The 22,859-nt window shown below is 30.8% G+C and overlaps 1 protein-coding gene across 18 annotated transcripts in view; it reads left to right on the top strand.

Annotated features, from left to right (window-relative positions):
- The first annotated feature begins 2,634 nt into the window (after window positions 1-2,634).
- Window positions 2,635-22,859, top strand: part of LOC143240404 (inositol polyphosphate 5-phosphatase K-like) — a 42,894-nt gene continuing 22,669 nt past the window's right edge. Inside the window, exons 1-9 of one of the 18 annotated variants that reach the window (XM_076482776.1) lie at window positions 2,635-2,700; window positions 3,132-3,173; window positions 7,449-7,551; window positions 8,932-9,048; window positions 11,808-11,916; window positions 12,182-12,298; window positions 12,744-12,851; window positions 13,585-13,652; window positions 15,209-15,320. In XM_076482776.1, the coding sequence (XP_076338891.1) occupies window positions 7,535-7,551; window positions 8,932-9,048; window positions 11,808-11,916; window positions 12,182-12,298; window positions 12,744-12,851; window positions 13,585-13,652; window positions 15,209-15,320 (648 nt within the window). In that variant the 5' untranslated portion in view covers window positions 2,635-2,700; window positions 3,132-3,173; window positions 7,449-7,534. Of the gene's footprint in view, window positions 2,701-2,871; window positions 3,174-3,423; window positions 3,604-4,859; window positions 4,939-5,463; window positions 5,505-7,426; window positions 7,552-8,931; window positions 9,049-11,807; window positions 11,917-12,181; window positions 12,299-12,743; window positions 12,852-13,584; window positions 13,653-15,208; window positions 15,321-22,859 lie in introns of those variants that run through there. The other 17 variants (XM_076482783.1, XM_076482775.1, XM_076482779.1 and 14 more) reach the window with 17 other exon arrangements.

The raw sequence follows: 22,859 nt of genomic DNA, 5'->3' as shown, positions 1-22,859 counted from the left end.
CGGAAATCTCATTTTACACTATTACTGACTGTACTCTAAGTTCATACGTTAATTGGTCTGAATGCTGGAGCAAGTAGAAAGAGCGATAATATTCACTTTCAAAACGAGGGAAGAATTGCATCTTCTCTGAATGGACGTCTATAGCATACTATAATGTTAGATAAAAATATTTAATTACCCATGTCGATAGTCATTTTTATTTAATATATTGAAGGGAGACTAACTCCCATGGTAGTCAGTGTTTCTACAATATGAAGCAAATTACAGATGTGTTAAGAAGAAATAAAATTAGCATGGATATGAAATACAGAGAAGTAAACACAAGTTAATGAATGAAAACACTAAATCTTTCTTTTCATAAATCATGTCGTAAAACATTAGGGTCCTTTTCACTGCTAGCCATTTTCTGACAACTGGAGTATATCGGGAACGTAGTTAACACAAGACGAAGAAAGGAGGAAACATCGTCATGTACTGTTAAACCAAAATTTCCTGCAGTATCTACCTCAGTGATTATTATCTTTATATATTTTCATGAAAGATAAACTTAGAGTTTATAGAAATATTTGTACCACTCCTTTAAATGAGCACCAACTTTTCCAAAAAAAGGCTGGAAGATTAACACAAGTTTATGATCTTTCTACATGATATTTACAAAAACTGCATACAATTAACTGTACACAAAACAATTGAACACAATTTTAGGAAAAAAATACTTGAATATGCTTAAATAAGCATATACATTTTGTTATTTATGAAAAAGTAAAATCTAGCAATTTTTTTCTGCTCTCTCGTTCCTACCTTGAGCAAACTTGAACACACTCATGCACTATAAGACATTAGAAAAATTCATGCCCCAGGTAGGTAATCAAACAGAAGCATGTCAAAACAAGTATAAGTTCAATGAAATGTTTCAAACCTTAAAAGTATTATTAAAATATCCTTTGACCGCATACAAGTTACTGTGATTCATATGCGTGCACAAATAAAGAGTGAGTTTATTTGACTTAAAGATATCAACAGCTATAATGAGGTAAATTAAACGGAATTAAGAAAAAATAAACTGTGTAAAAGCTGAATATGAAGTAAAATAACACAAAACTAGAAAAAAAGATAAAACTGAAAGAAGATTGAAATAAAAATAATATAACAGAATAGTTTACAGACTTAAAACTGTTTAGTTTTGAACAGTTTAGTTTAGTTTTATATTTAAAATGAAAATTTTAATAAAGCACTGATTTGTTTGTTTGTTTGGAGCACAACACCTCCAAGCACAACAACCAATCGTTTTTTATGGAAAAGACGTTTTGTTAACATTGACAGTTGATTACTTTCACCATTTATTATATACGATTCGAGTCCCAGCATTTCAGCCTAGGGATATAAAATGGCACCCATAACACATGTGACCATCATTTTCTGGGACCCCATGTCACAACTTTCAATATGCCGGGGTCTGTCCGTCCCTAATTTACCAGAGATGGATAAGAAGTAAGGCAGCTATTCAACACCACCCACTGCCAAATCTTGAGCTACTCTTTTACCAACACATAGTGGAATTGGCTGTAAAATCATAACGTCTCTACAGCTGAAAGGACGAACATGTTCAGTGTAACAGGGATTCGAATTCGCAACCCTTAGATTGCGAGTCAAGTGACCCAACCACCAGGCCATGGCAGGCCGCATTCAAATGGAAATTTCCTATTAACAATATACGATCACATAAAAATTCACTTACTTGTGGAATTTCACTGTTAATCGATCAAGTAGCTGAATAATTAACAATAACTCAAAAATTTTACTAAAATTAAATACTTCACTCTAAAATGACTAACCTACTGCTTGTCAATTCTTGTACTTATAATGAAGCCGTCCCTCTCTCGTACAGCGGTAAGTCTTCGGAGTTCAAAGCTAAAATCAGGGGTTCGATTCCCCTCGGTGGACACAGCACATAATCCGATGTGGCTTTGCTGTAAAAAAACACACACACTTAATGAAGCCTCATTTCTAGACACTTTACATATATAACGGAGTAATGGCAAAAAAAATTTAAACTTAATTCAGCAAATATTTAAAGTCATGAGATCTGGACTTTTATTTCCGTTTGCACGAGTTTGTGATAACGTTTTATTTTATTTTATTTTTTTGCATGCTGAAAGTGTTTTATATAAACTCGCAAGTTTTGACTAGACCTTTTTTATGACTTTTGCTTGTCTTATATACAATCCCACTATTCCTTGGTAAAAGAGTACCCCAAGAGTTGGCGGTTGGTGGTAATGACTAGTTGCCTACCCTCTAGTCTTACACTGCTAAATTATGGACGGCTAGCGCAGATAACCCTCGTGTAGCTTTGCACGAAATCCAAAACAAAGCAAACAAAAACTTACATTCAGTGAAATTCTTGAATTCCAATCGGTAAAATTTGTTTCAACTAGGTTAATAAGAAGGATATTATTGTTAAGCTTGAAACAAATTACGTAAAAAATAGTGAAGAAGACACATACACTATACATGCAGCTTCCAACTAGCATAGTATTCTTAAACCTACCATATAATTTAATCTAAAATTAATATTAAGTTTATTTGTTTATAATTAAGCACAAAGCTTCACGATAGGCTTTCAAAACTCGGATTACAGTGTTGTAAGTCCGAAACATGCCGCTGTTCCCCTGGAAGGTATGAAAGCTAAGAGACAGCTTGGTGAGTGGATTATTTCATTATTTTAGCTTGACCGAAGCATTGTTATAAAGTTAAATAATAATAATTCAGTTTGGTTCGAATCCCCGTCGCACCAAACATGCTCGCCCTTTCAGCCGTGGGGGCGTTACAAGAGGTACTGCCCAAGAGTTGGCTGTGGGTGGCGATAACTAGCTGCCTTCCCTCTAGTCTTACACTGCTAAATTAGGGATGGCTAGCGCAGATAGCCTTCGTGTAGCTTTGCGCGAAATTCAAAAAACAAACAATCATTACTCTGGCATTTTAGGAGCCTGATTTTTTCTCTTTTACCCACATATCAACTTTAATTTGTTTTTAAGCATTATAATATAATGTGGAGTTAGTTTTAATTAGTTGCTAATATGTTGTCACTGTAAGTGGATTCATAGACGTTTTTTTTTTCTCCATCTGACCAGGAAAAGCTAATTTGGTATTGGCCCTTGAGGTGAATTAATGGGGTAAGTAAATATTGAAAAAAATTCATTTAAGAAATGCAGTCCCAACTAATATATTTTTAACATAAAAAATTTATTCGTCTTATTACAAACTAACAAAGTTGGATTTACATATTGAAAAAAATTCATTTAAGAAATGCAGTCCTAACTAATATATTTTTAACATAAAAAATTTACTCGTCTTATTACAAACTAACAAAGTTGGATTTACATACCTTTAGTAGTAGTATACAAATTATAGCCAGTAATTATAGTAAGTAGCTATGTCGACTGGTGCAGTTCTTCGAAATTATATTGTGATCATTGAAGCATTCATTTTCCTCAATATGCGATGAAATTAGGTTTTTAATATCAATGTCAGTATGTGGATGGGAATTTCGAAAGTTTTTCCTCCTAGTAACAACGTACAAATTGTAACATAGGAATAACTAATGTAAGTATCTCAAATTAGTCTGTAGTTATAATATTACACTTACGAGTTACAAAAAATATATTCAACCTATGATTTGCACGAATTTATAATTTAACTTTTAAGTTGTGTTTAACTTTAAAATGTACAATCTTGTAAATTACGTTAATTTTAACTTGTTAAAAATTCTAAACCAACATTAAATTGTAATAGTAATAATAATAGGCCTAACTATTCCATTATTTAATGTCACAGTTTTAACAATTTAGTATTAAAATAATGAACTTCGTTTTGTAGTAGTAGTAGAACTAGACAATTTATCATAGATGTAAATTTCAAATGGAATAGCCCCAGCAACATATCAAGAGTAGAATACCTTTTTAAGATAAAATATCCTCATGCTGCCTTATATGCAGAAAGTGCTCCCTCTCACTTTTGCAACTAAGATTCTATCACTAAGGCATGAATTTAATCTACACATCATAATTTCAACAAGGCTAAAATAAATTGGAGTTTCATTTGATTATTAATAACAGTGAAATTATACAGTTTCCTTCAGAATTTAGGGTAGACTGAAAAAATTATTGTTTTTTTATTTTTTTTTGCTTTGGAGTTCAGCTTAGGAAAGAAGTGAAACTTAGTTTATTCAGTGGTACAGTAAATGAATGTATTTTATTTTAATAGACTATATATATAACATATGTTAAAAAGTTACAATTTATCGAGTTAAAGCACTATAATTAATTAACACAGCTTACATTGGAATTGATTGATTACCTAGGATATTCATTTGAGTAAGGTAGAATAACAGATTAATCAATATTACAATTAAATTGATTAATATCACAAAATAATCAACTAATTAAAATTAATGTTTCTGTTTATTTCAAATACTCAAAATACTGCCACTATGATTTCTCTATCACTTTCTATTCAGTGTTTTCAGTTTAATTGATTTGTGTCACCACTCATGAAAATAATCAATTAATTGAAATTAACATTTCTGATTATTACTATTCTCATTTATTCTAACTCTCCAAGACTCATGGGAATAATTAATTTGTTGGATATAAATGATTAATAAGCCTGGTGATTAATCAACTGGCAAGGCTGAATTTATGTATATATAGTAAAAATGTAAATTACTATGTTATTTTTTTCATTTATTTCAGTTTCTTGAAAATGTGATACAAAAATTATTTCCATTACTATTGTTGGTTGATATAGCTGTGATATAAGTTTGAAATATCTAATTTTTTATGTGATAAAATTATTAATAGGGTTTTCCTCCATTACTTGTTCATCAAAGTTTCTACCTATTTTGCATGAGGAAACTTGGTTGATGTTGTATATATTAAGGTTAGTTATTCAGTTATAAGGTTACACAAAAATATTGATTAGAAGATTTGATTATTAGTAGTATATATTGTGAAAGAGTTTGAAATAGTAACGTTTATTGAAAGTAGCAGGTGATGATAATAAGTATTCGTTTGTTTGGAAGAAAGCCCCTTGAGGGGCTCCTCTGTGATCTGTTTGGGGAGTATTTGTTTTAAGTTTTTGTATCAGTAGTTTTGATAATTTCTGTATTGTAATGTTTTCCAAATTTCCTGATAGAACTAGCATCTAGGTGAGCCTGATGATGATGGAAATATTTTATTGTAAAGGACTTGATAATCTTAGTCAGTGAATAAGAACTTTGACAATTTTTAACAGGGAGAAGCACAGAGTGATACACTTGGAGTATAGAAACTTGGAATGAAGTTTTATGTAAGAGGAACATAAGAGTTGAGGAGAAAAAAAATATATATATATATATATATATATATATGACTTCATAAAGGAATATAACATCCTGCCTGTGGTTAGGTGTGGTAAAAATAGAAATTAATGAATTTTTTCAGATCTGTTTATCTACAATGTCATAGGTGAGACCTTATTTAGAAAATGTTATGCAGCTTTAGTTACATTATTATGAAAGGATATACAAAGAATGAATTGATGTTGCTTAAGCTTTGAACTACAATGAACTTTTAGTATGCAAAAACAATAATACTTTCATACTAAGCTATATGTACATATAGACATACCTTTTTACAAAAATAAACACAAAAAACATTGTATAAATATTTTAGAAACTATACATGCAATTATTTCAGAAGAAACTGACAGCAAAATACCCTGTAGGATTATCCAGTATTCAGTTTTGTAATATATTTTACCTAAATATCTGGTGTATTAGTTTGGGGAGATTAATAACACATTCTTAAGAATAGTGTTGTATACATTTTGAAGGTTCTAGAAGACTACAAAATAATAACCATCAAACACAAAGAGATACTCTATTTCTGCAATAGGTTAATATTTCACAAAACCTATTAAAACTGTAGTTGATTTCTTTGTTTGGTAACCTGAATGGATCATTTAACCTTCTGTTACTTAGTTTTATGTTCTTATAAAGCACATCACTATTAGGATATACTTGTTTCTAGTATTAAATTGTTAGGACTATAGATTGTTTCAGTGGAGGATGAAAATGTTAGAATTACAAACTTTAATATTAGTAATTATGGGTTTAAACTTTGAAAGCTTAGTTACACCCTTTCTTTGACATAATGCCTTGTTTTTGGTATATAATCATAAATTTGCTAATGGTTTAATGGTTTGCATGACAAATTGTTTGTTCAGTTAGTTTTATAATTTCATTCTATAGGTCACTGGTTAGGTCACATTTGGAGTATTGTATTCAGTTATGGGCTCCTTATCTTAGGAAGGACATTCTATTGTTGGAAACATTCAGAGGAAGGCTACATGGATACCTGTCTAGAGAAAAATATATGGGATCTGATCGAGATGTATATTGTTGTTAAGGTCATTGATAGTGTTCATCCATCTTTTTTTGTGGTCACCGGTGAGAACAGCAAGACTAGGTGACAAAAATATAAGCTTGAATGATAAGAACAGGCTTTGAAGATTTGTGTTTCTTAAAGTTTCTTGGATGGGGTGGCTCAGATGAACCAACAGATCTCTTGACCATAAAATTTGTTTATGTATTTTGAATTATTTCAAAATTTTGTTGAGTACTGTGTATGTGAAGAACTAGGTTTAAATAGGATTAACAAAAACTGGGGTTGTTTTTTGTTTTACCTGAGGATGTGACTTTGAAAGACTAAATGCACTTTTGTTTTATATTTACATAATTCACTTCTTAAATATTTTGTTGTAAAAAATTCATTAAATGTAATTTAGTTAAAATGTAAAAATATTCTCACAAATAGACAACAGTTTATGAGTTATTATAAAGTTTTTTTTATGTACTCATTTGCTGAGGTTATACAGGGTGTTCGGAAAGTCACTGTGCACTTATATATTTATTAACAGACATGTTTCAATATAGAATACAGGAGGTAAATATGAATGACAATTATAAACAATGTTGAAAGTGACCCCTGTTGGCATCAATACAGCCCTGGATCCTTCATATTTTGTTTCTAAACACTGCTATCAGTTGCTGACTTGAAACAGACTGAATGAATGCTGTTATTGCTGCTTTCGAAACTGCACAGTGACTTTCCGAACACCCTGTTGTTTTTATTCCAGAACTTTAGCAAGAATTGATAAAAACACTTTCAATACTTTTTATTTCAGTCTGATTAAATATAGTTACATGCTAATATATTTTATTTCCTCTATTTGATATTTTTTTTGTACAGCCATGCATATGTATGGTTTCTGATGCATATACATTATTTATATAATATTTCAAAATGCTCTTGAGTTTTCTCATTTACTCTAACAAAACAAAATGTTGCTTGGGTATTTCCTGAGCATATGTAACAATAATTCATAGCTTCCATATTTGTGCTCAGCAGGATGATGCTTTGTCAATCATGAAGAAATGAATTTTGTGATAATGACTTGAAATTGATATTTATTGTTCATCACTAAGTCTTGGAAAATGCTTCAGAATTTCAGGTAAGTCAAAGAACAGTTTATAATAATATAAATAATCTGTACAGTGATTAAAGCTGAATAATTAACTGGATTGATTGATGTAATTATTATCTGTTGGTGTTTATTTGTATCTTATAAAATAAGTGATTAATCACAATTACAATTTAAATCAATTAATATTGAAAAAATAAAGTAATTGAAGTTAGTATTACTGAATATTATTGTTTTTAATTATTCCAACTGTCCAGTAATTGAAGTACTGTCATTATATTCGTTTTCAAGAGCAAAATTACTCAATAGGCTACGTTCTTCCTACCACTGTTATTTAAACCTGATTTTTAGCCCTTTTTTTTTAGCGATCTCATGGGAGTAATTATAATATTAATGAGCCTCAAACCTAGTTAGCAAATTTCAATAACCAACCCTGTCTGTTCTTTGCATGTATCTGACAAGCATCCTTGCTGTGTGTATGTGAACAGCATACAAGCTCTCTGAATATCTGAATGGTACCTCTTTTCTTTATGCATCTAAAAGCATCCATACTCTGTGTCAGTCTGAATAGCACCCTAGCTCTGCATATAACTGAAAAGTTTCATTATCTTTCTGTTATTACTGACTGTGATACTTGAATTGTAAATATACTTCACTTTTAAAATAGCTTAATTGTTCTGATTTTATTAAACATGTAAATTACACATTTTTTCAATTCAAAAAATGTTTTTTTCACCTGTAATTTTAAAGTTTATGTATATTCAGCTATGTTAATAGTATTTTCATATGTTAGTTTCATACTTGACTATAATAATTTTGTTTTTTTATCTATATTCTATACTTTCAAATCATTCAATTGTTTCATAATTTTCTTAAACTTGTTCACAAGGGATACAAGTTGCATTATTAAATATGTTAACTTTTTCAAGTATAAATTAGCTAATTGTAGGTTATACTTAAATTTTAATATTTTTTATATATGTAATGGTTGTCTAATAATCCATTAAACCTTTGTTCCTTTTTGCTTTATGAAATTATTTCTTATTATATATTACTTTATTTTCAAATGTTGTCGTCTTTGGTATGTATAAGCATAAAAAATAAAAAATCGAACTACACCTGTATTTGAAGTCAAATAAATGTGCTGACAAACTACAGGTTGTGAAACCTCTGTAATGAGTGCAAAGTAGGCATAACTTAATATTAAGCTCATTTGTTGCTGTTTTCTTATAAAACATCATGCAAAAGTTTATTCATTCTTAGGAGTACAGTTTCAAAAATGCATGTATTTTTGTAGCTGATTGATATTCATTGTGGAGTGTTTGATGTTATATTCACAAGTTTTCTTCCTCAGTAACTTTTTTCTTAGGATACTTTTTGTTCTAAAGTATCCATTTCAATCTGGTGTAGAGTGTACCTGTTAACATGGAATGTTGTTGGGCGACAACCAATTGAAGATCTTCAGCTTGCACTAGGATTAGAAGATCCCATTGACCCACTAACACTTCCAGATGTTTATATTGTTGGGTTTGTAGATCTTATATTTGAGAATAAATTTTGTTATTATACAGTAAAATTTATTAAGTTTCATATGCAATAAATTACTTCATCCACACTAGCAGAACATTTGAAGAGTAGGATCATTGAGTTTGAATACAGTGATTCAAAGTAGTAACAGTGGGAATGCAACTAGTAAACAAAAAGCAGCCATGTGGCCAATAAATGTATGAGATTGTTATTCTGTATATCATTCAGTAATTATACAAATTGCATAATTGAAGTGGCATTTCTGTATCTTAATACAAAGTACTCCTCGAAGTGGATTCCTGTACATGGTGAAGGGACCTCCCAGAGAAGGTTTTGTATTTTTAGTTTACCTTCTCTTGGATCTAAAAATCTACCCATGTGTTTGCCGCGTGTGGCAACCCGTGTAAGAGAGGAGAGAATCCTTATGGTTACTTGAATTTCTATAGACAGGTGGCTTTGTGGTGCCCCACCCCAGTCATTCGGGTGGTCCAGTGTTGGATTCACTCAACAGGTGTTGTGGACATTGTGACTGATGCTGGTGTTAGGGTATGGTGCTCACGAAACCCTTGTACCCATAGGAAAGTGATCATTTTCCTATCATTTTGAAGAAGACAGGTCATAGTCAATGCTTGGCTACTCATTGATTACAGTTTATAACTCATTGTTTTCTTTTATCTGGGACTAATGCACCAATGTGCAATCTTTGTGACACTGAAGCCACAATATTCTATGTTTTACTATCATTCTGTTATTACAACTGTAAATAACAGCATCATTTTAAACATGTTTTTACCAAAGGTTTATCCCTGGCATAGGAAAATGTCATTGGCAATGGTGACACTGTCTACCTTACTAATGTTTTTAAATTTTTAAGGGCCATTGGTCTTTTTTAACTTTACTAAAGTTTTTACAAGCTATTTCAAATTTGTTTAGTTGTACTTTGATCATTTTTACATTTTATAATGATTTTACTTTTATTTTTTTTACTGACTGTTTAGCACAAATAGTAAAAAAAAAAAAACCAACCAACCAACCAACCAATTATTTGAAACATTATTTTGTTCATGATGACAAGAAATCCACTCAAAAGAAAAACTTGTAACAAAACATAACATTCCAATAAATACTAAATTCATTCAAAAACCAGGTACAAAACTACAATGACAAACATAGCACCAACATTATTTATAAAACACAATGCAACAACTACCACAACTTCTGTATAAGAGAAACAAGCAGAGAAATGGAAACCAGATTCAAAGAACATAAAAAAATATACGTTTGTACATTTGTGAACCTGCAAATCCAATAAGCACAACATAACCATAGAAAATACCAGCATACTAAGTAGGGAAACAAAATGCAGAATCAAAGAAGCCCTACTTATGCAAGCAATATAAAGGATACTTTTTTACCTATATTAATTAATAACCTAACATATAACTGCAATGCCCCCTAAAATCTCATCCCTAAGACATGCCCAGCAATGGTCAGTTGGAAACTCTCTTTGTTAATGTGAAGATGACCCAAATAAGTCAAAATGTTGTTCTCTATTTTAATTAAAGTTTTATTCCCATATTATCTCTCTAGAATACATCATTTTGTTCAAATCCATGACTTACAGAAAACAAATGTACAGCATATCATTGGTGTTAATAACTTTGAATGACCTATTTATACAAGTATTCAATGGCTGTATTACTGGTATGGTGTTTGGTAATACATGGTACAGTTTTATTTATTTACTTACTTTTTTTTGCTGTGAAGGACTCAGTTATGGTTGACTTGCTCTTGAAACATTTCTTTCTACACTGAAATGCCATGGTGGTATCAAGGCATACATTTGGATTTGCTTTCTTGTGTAAATAAACATCATATTTTAATGATACTTATATTTCTAATTATGTTTGTTTTGGAGTACAATGACTTGACATAACTGTAGCATAAACCATTCTGATGACCTCCCTATCTATTATAGTTTATATGTTCATAAATACCTTGAAGTTTATTCTCAGAAAAACTGTTGTAAACTGGCATCCACAAGTTTGTGTTTTATGTTAGTAATCAACACCTTGCTTCCTGTTCTGATCAACCCAATTTGACTTTTATGGATTCATTTACAAAGTACTCAGTGGTATATTCCATAAGAATTGCATGTATATTTTAAGTAATAGCTATTGAGATCCATAACAAAATATACAGATTACTGGTTAAATTTCCTGTTATAAAGATCTTCTATAGCAAAATTGTCTAACCTTGAGAATAATCTCGATTGTCAATCTCCATACTAACCAGGGATCACTCTTGTTTCTGAAATACTTTTATTCACTGACTCTACAGTTTAACAAGGCATTATAGAATATTGTGCACCCTGAAATACTAGAAAAAAAAAAAAAAAAAGTAGTTCTAAGTGAATAACTTAAATATTACAATTTGTTTTATACTTTCACAAAAATACCCAGTAAACAACAGAAAAGAAAGAACAAAATATTTCATTTGCAAGACTGTATCATTATGAAATGTTGTAAAAGTATTAAAACATCTCTACTAGAAGAGCTTAAGTTTATTTATTAATTTATAAAATATATATTCATTGATATACACTGACATTTGCTTGCTTTCTTTTATTGTATTATAAGCTGGAATTATAATGTATTTGGGCCTATTCTAGTTGATGCAATTTCATTTATCTCAGGTTTTAATCTATAGCTTATAAGATCAAAGAATGTTGTAGAAAAGTGGTAACTTATTCACTACAGCCTTCAAGAAGTGAGTTCCAAGCCTTATGACCGTGTAATTGATTTATTATTTGATGATCCTTGGGCAAATGCTATAAAACAAATTCTTCATCCATGGGACTATGTGAAGGTAATATTCATTTTTTTCCTGCTTGCAAGTATCTTAATGTAATTTGTGTATATTGTTATTACATAAATTTTGTCTGTTTAAAGTTACCAGGAGTACATTAAGAAATATATATACTATTTTACTGAATCACCATGAAGAATTTGTTTCTTGGAGAGAGAGTTGATTTTTTTTATTCATCCATCTTTTGATATTTAAGAAGTAAATATTTATTTGGTTGTTACATACTCTAGATATGGTCTAAAGGTATTTTTTGTGATTATTACAGGTGAAACAAGTCCGTCTTCAAGGAATTATTTTGTTATTTTTCTGCAAACGAACTCATTTAGTTCACTTAAGAAGAACTCAGACTGCTTATACTCGAACTGGATTTGGAGGTGTTTGGGTAGGTGGTTTAATTGTTTATAGAAGTAAGAATTTGCAAGATCTACAAGTAGTTAATCCAAAAGGATTTTTCGTTTCTTATTAAAGTACATCTAATGATTTTGTTCACATGCATTCTGTGATTATATTTCAAAGAAATGTTATCAGGGAAAAGATTTATGCACAGTGATCTTTCAACCTAACTATATATACATGTACATACATACACAAGTCATCCTTGTTGTTGCTTTCTAATTCAAGATTGTTATTATTGTTTGTTTAGTTGTTTTTCCTTTTCATAATTCTTCACATTTCAGAATTGAAGAAAAAATGTAATTTACTAATTAAAAGAATTTTTAGCAACACAGTAAATTTATGGCATCTGGAAGTAATCATATTCTTGACCGTAGAAAAATATTAAGAACTGAATATAAGGAGGATTTACCTTTTTTTTTTTTTCATAACAGGGTAACAAAGGAGGTGTTAGTATACGATTTAATGTATATAGCTGCTCCGTATGTGTTGTCAACTGCCATTTTGCACCTCATGATAAAGAACTTCAACAAAGAATATATGTAAGTTTAGTTAAATTCTTTACACATCATAGTTCTATATATATATATATATGCTTATTTTTGTTGAAAAATTTCTTTATCATATACATTTTTGTATTTAATTCAGAGAGAACTATGCCAATATCTAAATCTATTGTTATTAACTGTGGCTGAAAATGATGGAGCTAATAAGAGTACAAAATGCAACATCATTGGTTAGTGTTAGTTTATTAACATTACCAGACAAGGTTCCTGTAAATTCAGCAGCACCAGGCAGTTCATGTTAATTCAACAATACCAGTCATTTGGCATCACCAGGCATGGTTCAAATTAATTCATCACCACCAGACACATAATAAATTTGGCTCAGCATTAACTGACACAAGATGAACTTTACTCATCATTACAAGACAAAAGTTGGAATTAACCTATCATAACTAGGTACAGGTTGAAGGTAGTGTAACATTACCAGGAAGAATGGGAGCTTTAGGTCTATGACAAGTAGCAATTTTTTTTTTTTTTAACTGGAATTGTTATGCACAACCACAAATCATTTTCATATTGTAGATAAAGCTGTATATAGATACTTGGAGTAAACTAGCTCCATTAATGTCTTTGGTATCCTTTGATTTTTATTTTTTCTAATTGAAAATATATTAATTAAATATTTATGTTGTTCTGTAGATACTCCTTGTAGTAGTATGTGTTTAATATACCAAATATTGCTGGTATTAATACCTAACTTCCTTCTCAGGAATATAACACTATTGTTGACAGCCAAACTTTTGATGACCCTCAAAGTAAGAACATCTTAATGCATGAGTAAGTCATTTGTCATTAGCTGTAATACTTTTTTGACTTAAGAGTTGGAATATCATGACAATTAGGTTTCTTTTCATATTATTTTTATGTGCGACTTCATGTATCTATACAACTATTACTGATTTCTCTGTTATATCAGTAAAAGGAAAGTGATTCTGAAACATGATGGGTTTTGATTCATATATTTCTGCACATGTAAGTGACAAATTGTTCTGAATTTTTTTACCAAAAATTATTTCTTTATAAGTATATATATTGACTTTTGTAGCAAGTTGTATAATTGACTCCTTTATTTTCTGTTCAAGGTGACTCAAGAACTGTCTCACACTGATTATAAATAAATGTTATAATTGCATAATATTTTGAGGAATATTAGTGAAGAAACAATGAAATAAGCCACTCACACTTTTCAAAATCACTTCAGAATACACTTTTCAAACTCTTTTTTAGATCACATCTGAAGAGTGTTGTTTATTGTACATTATTTACAGATTAAATGTACAAATAAACATGGTACTGTAGAAAATATATACCATAAATTCTTGAGTGCTTTACCAATTTTTTTTTTATCTGTAGATAATCGTAATACAGAACATCATATCTATAGTATATCCCCTTTATGACTAAAGGAAATGCTAAAACAGAGGATATTTTGATATTTTCTGGACTAGCCTGGCCATTTTAATTTTCTTTTTTTATAGAATGTTGATAAATTTTCAAATTGAAAACCAACTCAGAACATTAAGTCTATACAACTTAATATGTTAAACTACTATCTTGCAAACTTCACTATACAACTAAAGATCTATTTGTAACGCATGTTCTGTAAACTGTTTATTGCTTTGAGATTGCTGATGAATATAAATTTAACAATACAGAAAAAAAATATCTTGGCCACCTTTTGTGGGATATTATGTATTTGAAATGCTTAGTATACACTGTAAATTTAGTTATGGTAAACAGTTTAAGATAAGTAATTTAAAATATACAAACATTTGTTTGTACTTAATTTGTTCAATTAAGTAGGTGTTAAATTTGTATCATGATTTTGCCTGATGAAATGTAACTTAATAGTTGTATTATGTTTTAACAATAAATATCTAGTAACAAACATAATTTGATTATGAATGAAGAAATTACAGAAAATGTTTGAGATGTTTTTAACAAGGAACAGACTTTTGCTTAACATAAATAGAACTGGTGATGAAAACTTTATAAATGTAAACCCATTATATAGCAATATCATAATATAGTTATGAAATTGACTAAGTATAATATATCATTTTTTTAAAACCTGTTTTAGAAGTATGTTTTATAGGTACACCAGTCCAAATTTCAATGTGATTACCACAAATATTACTTAATCTTGCAAATTTCTTTTGAGACATGGAAAGAATTCTCATAAATTTAAAGCTGATATCCCTTTAATTCAGAATTAAAATTAGTTATAAATATTAATCAGTTAAAATAATCATATTAAGATGTAAAATGTGGTAACATCACCTAGATACATAAGTTAAATTTTAAATTGACAATTTTCTTTTCCACTGCTTTAGTTATGTGTTCTGGATGGGTGATCTAAACTTTAGAATTGATGATATGTTGACTGAGGAAATGAAATTAATGATTGAAAGAGAAGAGTTTGCACCTTTGTTGGCAAAGGACCAGGTAACCTGGAAATCATTTAATTTTTTGTTACATGAGAAGTTTTTAATGATCAAGAACTTTTGGATAAATAGCATGCCATGTGAAGGTTGATTGTAATGTTATAATGATATAATATTTAGAAAAGTTGAGCAATACTTATATTCGTTGATTGGGTTAAAGGTTTGTGGTGATTGTTCTGGAATAATAATTATTATTATACTTGTTATTCACTTTGTTTGTAAGGTTGTAAAATATGTCAGCTAGAATGACTGGTTTAGTAAAGAAGAGTGGCTATAATATGTGACTTGAAGTTATAAATCTGCTTTCAAGTATTTTATTTCACTGTTTGCATGATTTCTTCATTTTCCTTAGAGTAATAAGAACTTGTATTTCAGCTGTGAAGAATATTAACCTTACCTAAGAAACTTGACTCTTAAACCTTTGTCTTAAGGTGTTAAATTTGTATATAAGGACAATATTGTACATTGTCAGTAATATATTTAATCTATAAGGAATATAGATTATACTTCAGTTATTAAGGGGTTGAGATGGTGTTTAAGGACTGTGTATTGTACTTCTGCTATCAGCTTATTAAGAAGTAATAGATTGCTATGTTTTCTTTTTACATATTTTAATCATTTTATATTTGTTTTTAAATTGTTTTAACAGTTGTTTGATGTAGAAAGCTTGGTTGCTTTGCACCAATAAATGCCAACCAAGAGAAACAAGCAAACAATGTTTGATAATGAAAAATCCCCATATTGTTATTTTGAGGAAATAGCTATTTTTGTGCAAGTCATTTAATAAGGCATGAAGGAAAGTTCACATTTGATATTTTATTACATTATTGATTACATAACAGTACTTATAAGTAAACATCTACAACTTCAAGAATCATTTATTTTATGTATAAAATTGTATAAAATTATTAACTGAAAGTAACTGTAGTATGTCTGAAGAGAGCACAGACAACTCATTGTATAGCTTTCTGCTTTACAACAAACAAGAAATACTAATTGTTAAAACACAATACAGAAAATTTATGGATTTTTAGAAGCTTATCCTTCCATGATATTGTATAAATTTATGCTCTTTGTAATAAAAAAAAATTATTTTTTTTGCATGCCTACTCTACTAATTCAGAAACAATAAGACAAAATAATTTTCATCTGAGAAATGTCTGCATATTATAGAGGATTATAGAACAAGATATTAATATCTCAAAAGGGTCATAAGAACTGCTCAGTAAGGGTTTTATTTAATTAAGTGCAAAGTTTTGCCCAGATCTGTACACAAATTGTGTTGTGTGACGATAAAGTATTAATGAATCTATTTGTGAACTCAAATTAAGAAATGTTTATTATTCTGAAACCATTAATCACTATTATGCTTATTACTCATTATATAAGTTACTAATTTCAATAATGTAAAATGTTCTGAACAGTCACTATATTGCATACACATTTAAATTTATTATTAGACTCAAAAATTGAATTAAAGCAAGAATATTTTTTAGTTTGTGATATCATTCATAATACTTGGTTATTATTAATCATACCAAATTTTACATAAAACTGCTTGTTAACTGTATTCTTTTGTGCCCTGATTAAGTATTTGTAATCAGCTTATTTTACTGGATGAACTTCATTCGTCTATACAAATTATTTTAAATTAGTTTATTTCTAATCCGTATAAACTTCATTCATCTATACAAATTATTTTAAATTAACTTATTTCTAATTGGTATAGTTAGCTTACTTCAGGCCATAAGCTATTGGTGAATGTATTATTGTAATCAAGGTATTTATAAATAAAGATTGTGTATCACACTTATACTGCAGGATCATTAACTTGTAAGTTATTTATGTTTGTATATGTGTGTTGGCAGTCTTTTTAATCATCTAACAATTCAAAAGTTGTTTTATTATTGTCATTAAAAATTATCATGTGCTATAACTAGGTGATTAATTGACATAACTAATTGTCTATAAGCATCAATTAGTACAAGGTAAAATAACTGGTTAATCCAAATTACAGTTAGATAGATTAGTGTTAGAAAATAATCCACTAATCAAAATTAGTGTTTCTGACTATTACTGTTTTTTATTATTCCAACTACCCAAGTCTCGTTTGAGGATTAATCATATTTCTCAGGGCAGCTGGTATGGGTATTAACACTTTTACTAATAATGCAGAGAACAACGTTTCAATCTACTTTGGTCATCTTCAGGTTACAAAGAAATAATTTTGGTATTCACTAATAACTTATGGCCAGAAGTGAGCTAACTATACTGAGTAGAAATAAATTAATTTAAAATAATTTGTATAGATGAATGAAGTTCATCCAGTATAATAAGGTGATTAGAAATACTTAATCTGGACACAAAAGAATATAGTTAACAAGCAGTTTTATGAAAAATTAAATATAATTAATAACAATCACAATTTATGAGTGATATCAAAAACTCTTTCTTTGTTAACCTGAAGATGACCTAAGAAGGTTGAAACAATTGTTCTGTGGTTTATTAGTAAATGTGTTAATACCCATACCTGTTGTCCTCAGATATATTTTTACTTCATGTGGGTTTCTCATCATCACAAATTACTTCAACACTAAGGAGTAATGAGTTTTGACTATTTTAATATAATCGATAAATATGCTTTGCAGTTGATCAGTTAGCAAGTGCCACTAATCCCAGCTTTAAAAAAAACATATAACCTGTTTATTTTAATGACTGCTCTTGGCAACCCTAAAAATAATCACGTTGTGGATGGATGTTAAATGTGAAGTATATAAGTATTTGATATGTTTTGTGACTACATACATATTTTACTAATTAAAAGGTAACTTCAAACTTTACACTTCTATAATGTTTTAATTTACCTCACAAAAAATGTTGAATTTCCAAATCATGCATACTTCCTCTCCCACTTACAGCTGTTACTCAACTGTCAGGGTTTCTTCCTTTGCCCATCTAAGCATTTATCTGATTTTTTTCACATGCTTTAGTCTTTTATACCATACTCAATTGCCTTTGTTGATATTTATCTCATGATACTTTCCACCTGTGTTGGTGAACCCTCTATCCTGGTACTGTATATAAGCACCTCCTTTAGATAATGTTATCACATTTTCTCAACAAAACATTTAGGAATGAATTTCTATATATGTATTTGGTCTGTGTGGGAATGTTTCTACCCACAGTTTTGAGGCTGCTTTTTCCAACAACCAAGATATTCTGGAAAGAATTTAGAATTGCTTTTTTCTGGTACCTGCATTTAATATTTCAGGTTTTCATGAGGTCAATCTGAATCAGCCATCTTCTGTGCCTATTCTTCAGTTAGTAAATTGGGTGTATGAGGTTCTGGGGCTTTCACCTATTGCTTTTGAATCTACTTTTTCCTTGATTGTGGAAAGTTCTGAGGACAAGTTTACTCATCTACATCATATGTGTTCTGCAGAATTATATGAACTTTTCTCATCACCTTATTCTTTGGCTCTATGCTATGGAGCAAGCAATCAAACTTTTACTCATGGCTTCTTCTATTGTATAGATGGTTCTCACTCTTTTGGAGAAATGTGAGCATCCTTCAAATCACTACTTCCTTTAGAATGAGTACATATGCGATCCCTTCAGTAGTGACTGCATGACTAATGGATTATGAACAATGATTCAATGGATTACTCAGTCTCCTTACTCAAGAACAATATCTTAGATCTCAAGTGGTGGTTAGATTGGAACTATACTACAATAAGTATTTCTCTACCACCCCCTCATTCCAAGATTCATCTCTTCACAGATGTTTCACTTCAGGGGTTAGATGCATATATCAAAGATCACAAATTCCAGAGTCTATTGACAGATGATGAATCTTCTTTCCAAGTAAATATTTTAGGGCTTCTTGCTATCCAAAGGGGAAAATTGTTGTGCTTTACTTTGACAATTCCACAGTGGTATCATACATTTCCTGTCAAGTGGACACTTGTTATTGAGATCTTTATTTTCAAACTGCATATTCTGTATTGGGCTCACTCCCATTGTATCAGCTTCCTTGCTTGCTTGGTATATTCTATTCTGGGAGTGATTAATTTGATAGCAGGTCATCTGTTTTGACCAAATTGGTACTACATCATGAGGTTTTCCAGTGGACTTGCTCTCAATTCAGGACATTGATGATCAGTGCATTTGCCTTTCATTGGAATTCTTAACTACAGGAATTTTGTTCCATGGTATCCCATCCTCAAGCATTGGCAATAGATGCATTCGGTCAGGACTGGACAGGATTGCACCTCTGTGCCTTCTTACCGATTTGTCTATTACTCTAAAGTTCTGAATATGGTTTGATCCACCCTTTGTTAAATATTGTTGGTAGCTCCAAATTTGCTGGATCAACCTTGGTTTCCTTTTCTTTGGTATCTTCAAGAGTGCTCACCTCTGCCACTTTTGTTTTGACCACCTTTTCTGAGGCAACCTCAATCTGATATTATACACCCAGACATTCCACAGTTCAAACTTCCTAAATGGAAGTTACATGGTTCTTCACAGGGCATTGGGATTTAACTTTTAAAATTGCCTTGTATTTTTCTCAATCTTTCTGTAGATTCATGATGGACATTTATCAAAGGAAATGGCACACTTATCACTAATGCAGAGATGCTAACCATTAAGATTTGAATGTAATCATTACGATTTTAGTGTATACATTACGACTATACGCTCATACAGACAAATATTACAACTTGTTGCAACTCTCAAATTATTATATATGATATAGGCTTATACAATAAAGTGATAAATTGTTCCCCCAGGGCTTGAAAGGGGTGAAAAGAAAATTTCTAGTGAGATACAAATAAATTTTGATAATAAATAAAAGACATAGTCCAAATGGCTACTTGCGATAATCATGTTTATGCTTGAAATGATAAAAAATATTTGTATCTCTGACGTCTACCAATAGTTTGAGTGGGGTGCTTCTCCATACTGGGTACGTGGGGAATCCATAGTTCTGTCATCAGTGCTTGTCAGCCAATCAGCGTTCGTGTAGATGGGTATTTCTCATTTTCTAAGTGGCATAGAAACACTGATGCAATTGTTCACAAGATGTAAAAAAGAGGTCTCGTTCACCAGATTGTCTTGTTTCTGGCAAATCTAAAAGGACTAAAACTGTGAATCAAAAATATGGGAAATAGTATAGTGCAAAATATCTGGTGATTGCATCCAAAGTCAGTGACAGTCATGCATTTTGTACAGTTTGTCACATCGATTTTTCTGTGGCACATGGTAGGATAAACGATTGTTCCAGACATACAAAAGCTGCATCTCACCAACAAAAGGCTGAGGCGAAGACAAAAACAATGCAGATAACAACATTTGTGAGTAAGAATTCAGAATATGAAACCATAAATGCAGAAGTGATGTTCATTCAATTCATCATTGCTCATAACTTACCCTTAGTTGTAGCTGATCATGCAGGATATCTATTCAGAAAAATGTTCCCAGACTCTGATATAGCAAAAAAATATGGCTGTGCTAGAACCAAAACTACACCCATTGTACAGATGTTGGGTTGTGAAGATGACATAATGATTTCAAGCATACTTACTAACAGCGTTTATAGTTTAGCCACAGATGGATCCACAGACATGGATGACTTAAAGCTGTATCCAGTGGTTGTATGATATCTTGACCCTTTGCTTGGAAAAATTGTTTGTTCTCTTTTGACAATGGTGGAATGGAAAGAAGCTTCAACAGGAGAGAATATTTTCAAGCCTTTGGACCATGAACTGACAAAGAGGAAAATTCCATGGGAAAACTGTCTTTGTTTTTCTTCAGACAATGCCTCAGTTATGTCTGATATAGGTAAAGGTGTGATGGGACACATCTCAAGACAACAGCCTAGCATTTACTTCATGGACTGTGCCTGTTACCTCATGAATATTGCTGCCCAGAAAGCTTCCAGAGAACTGCCCTGCCCAGTTTCTGATATATTGATAGATATCTACTATTTTTTGGATGAAATTTCTAGCAGAAAACAACATTTCAAAGAGTTTCAAGGATTGTATGACAAAGAAACAAGAAAAATTCTACAACTTGTTAGCACAAGATGGCTATCACTTGGGGTGTGTCTCAACAGAATATTGGACATGTGGAAGCCATTGAAGAAGTATTTTCACTGTGAAAAGGAAAAACTAGAATCAAAAGGATCCAAATGTGCAGCTCAGTCAAGCAGCAAGACTTCAACAGTTAGGATATCCTCTCAGCCACACAGGGACACAGTCAAGACATCCTCTCAGTTGCACAGGGACACAAGACAACGGTCTCCAAAAGCAGACAAAGAAACATTTGATATAACTCAATATATGTTTAGGCAGTCTGACCTTGAACTAAAGAATAGACAATCAATGAAAAAAGAGAAGAAAATGAAAGCTAGCAAGGAAGTAATCAAGGAAAGTTATGCACAGAACAAGTTAGATAAGTTAACAGTTTTCTTGGACAACAAAATGAACTTGTTATTTTGTCTTTTACTTCAGTCTGCAATTCCTCTATTTGCGCAAGCCAATTTGATATTGCAAAGAGAAGAACTTTGCATACACATTATGCATAGAACTCTGATTACACAATTTAAAAATATACTTATCAGATACATCAAACCAGAATATCTTGAAAGCAACATCACTGAACTTGACTACAACAATGAATCCTTACACAAATCTGATGAGGCAATTTCTATTGGAAATGCTGCCAAGGAATACATTGTTAAATATGAAATGGACCTGGGCCTGATCACCTTCTACACCAGTGTCAAGAAATTCCATATTGCAGCTACAAATTATATGATGAAACATTAAATGATAAACTTTGATTCACGCAGAGGTTGTTGATCCAAAACTGAAAGTCAGCAAAGATTTATCTTCTCTACGCTTCTTCACAGAAGGGTATCCTGTCCTTGTCAATGCACATGAGCAAGACACTATTGACAAATTGATAGGGCAATATTTGAATGATCAAATTGATACTTTTTCAGAAACTGTCCTTCAGTTGAATGTTGACAAGTTTTGGGTTCAGCTGCCTAGAGTTAAGGATGGAAATGGCAACCAGAAGTATGACATTCTGTGTAGGGTTATGCTTGGAATTCTTATAATCTTCCATTCTAATGCTGACAGTGAAAGGATATTTAGTTTAGGGACTAAAAACAAAAGCAAGGTCAGACCAAACTTGAGTGCCTCAGTTTTGAGCAGTATTATAACACACAAGATGTGTATGCAGTCAAATGGACAAATTTGTTATAACTTCCAACCATCCAGAGACATTCTCATGAAAGCAAAGGCTGCAACAGCTGCCAAACTATTACAATAAATATCATAAACATGATATAAACTAGTCCTTATCCAAAGACTTTTTCTGCTTACTGTTTGTGCATGTTCAATGTTGTTTTACCAGTATGTTTGTTACTCTGAACTAAATAAAAGACATAATTTCAAAAGAATTTTTTAAATTTATTTATTAAATACACAAAACACAGTCATAAATGAGCAATCTATAGCAGTAATAAATAATA

Source organism: Tachypleus tridentatus, chromosome 13, assembly GCF_004210375.1.
Source record: "Tachypleus tridentatus isolate NWPU-2018 chromosome 13, ASM421037v1, whole genome shotgun sequence".
NCBI classification, from domain to species: domain Eukaryota; kingdom Metazoa; phylum Arthropoda; class Merostomata; order Xiphosura; family Limulidae; genus Tachypleus; species Tachypleus tridentatus.
The sequence above is the reverse complement of the archived record's forward strand: the minus strand, read 5'-3'. Positions and strand labels throughout refer to the sequence as shown.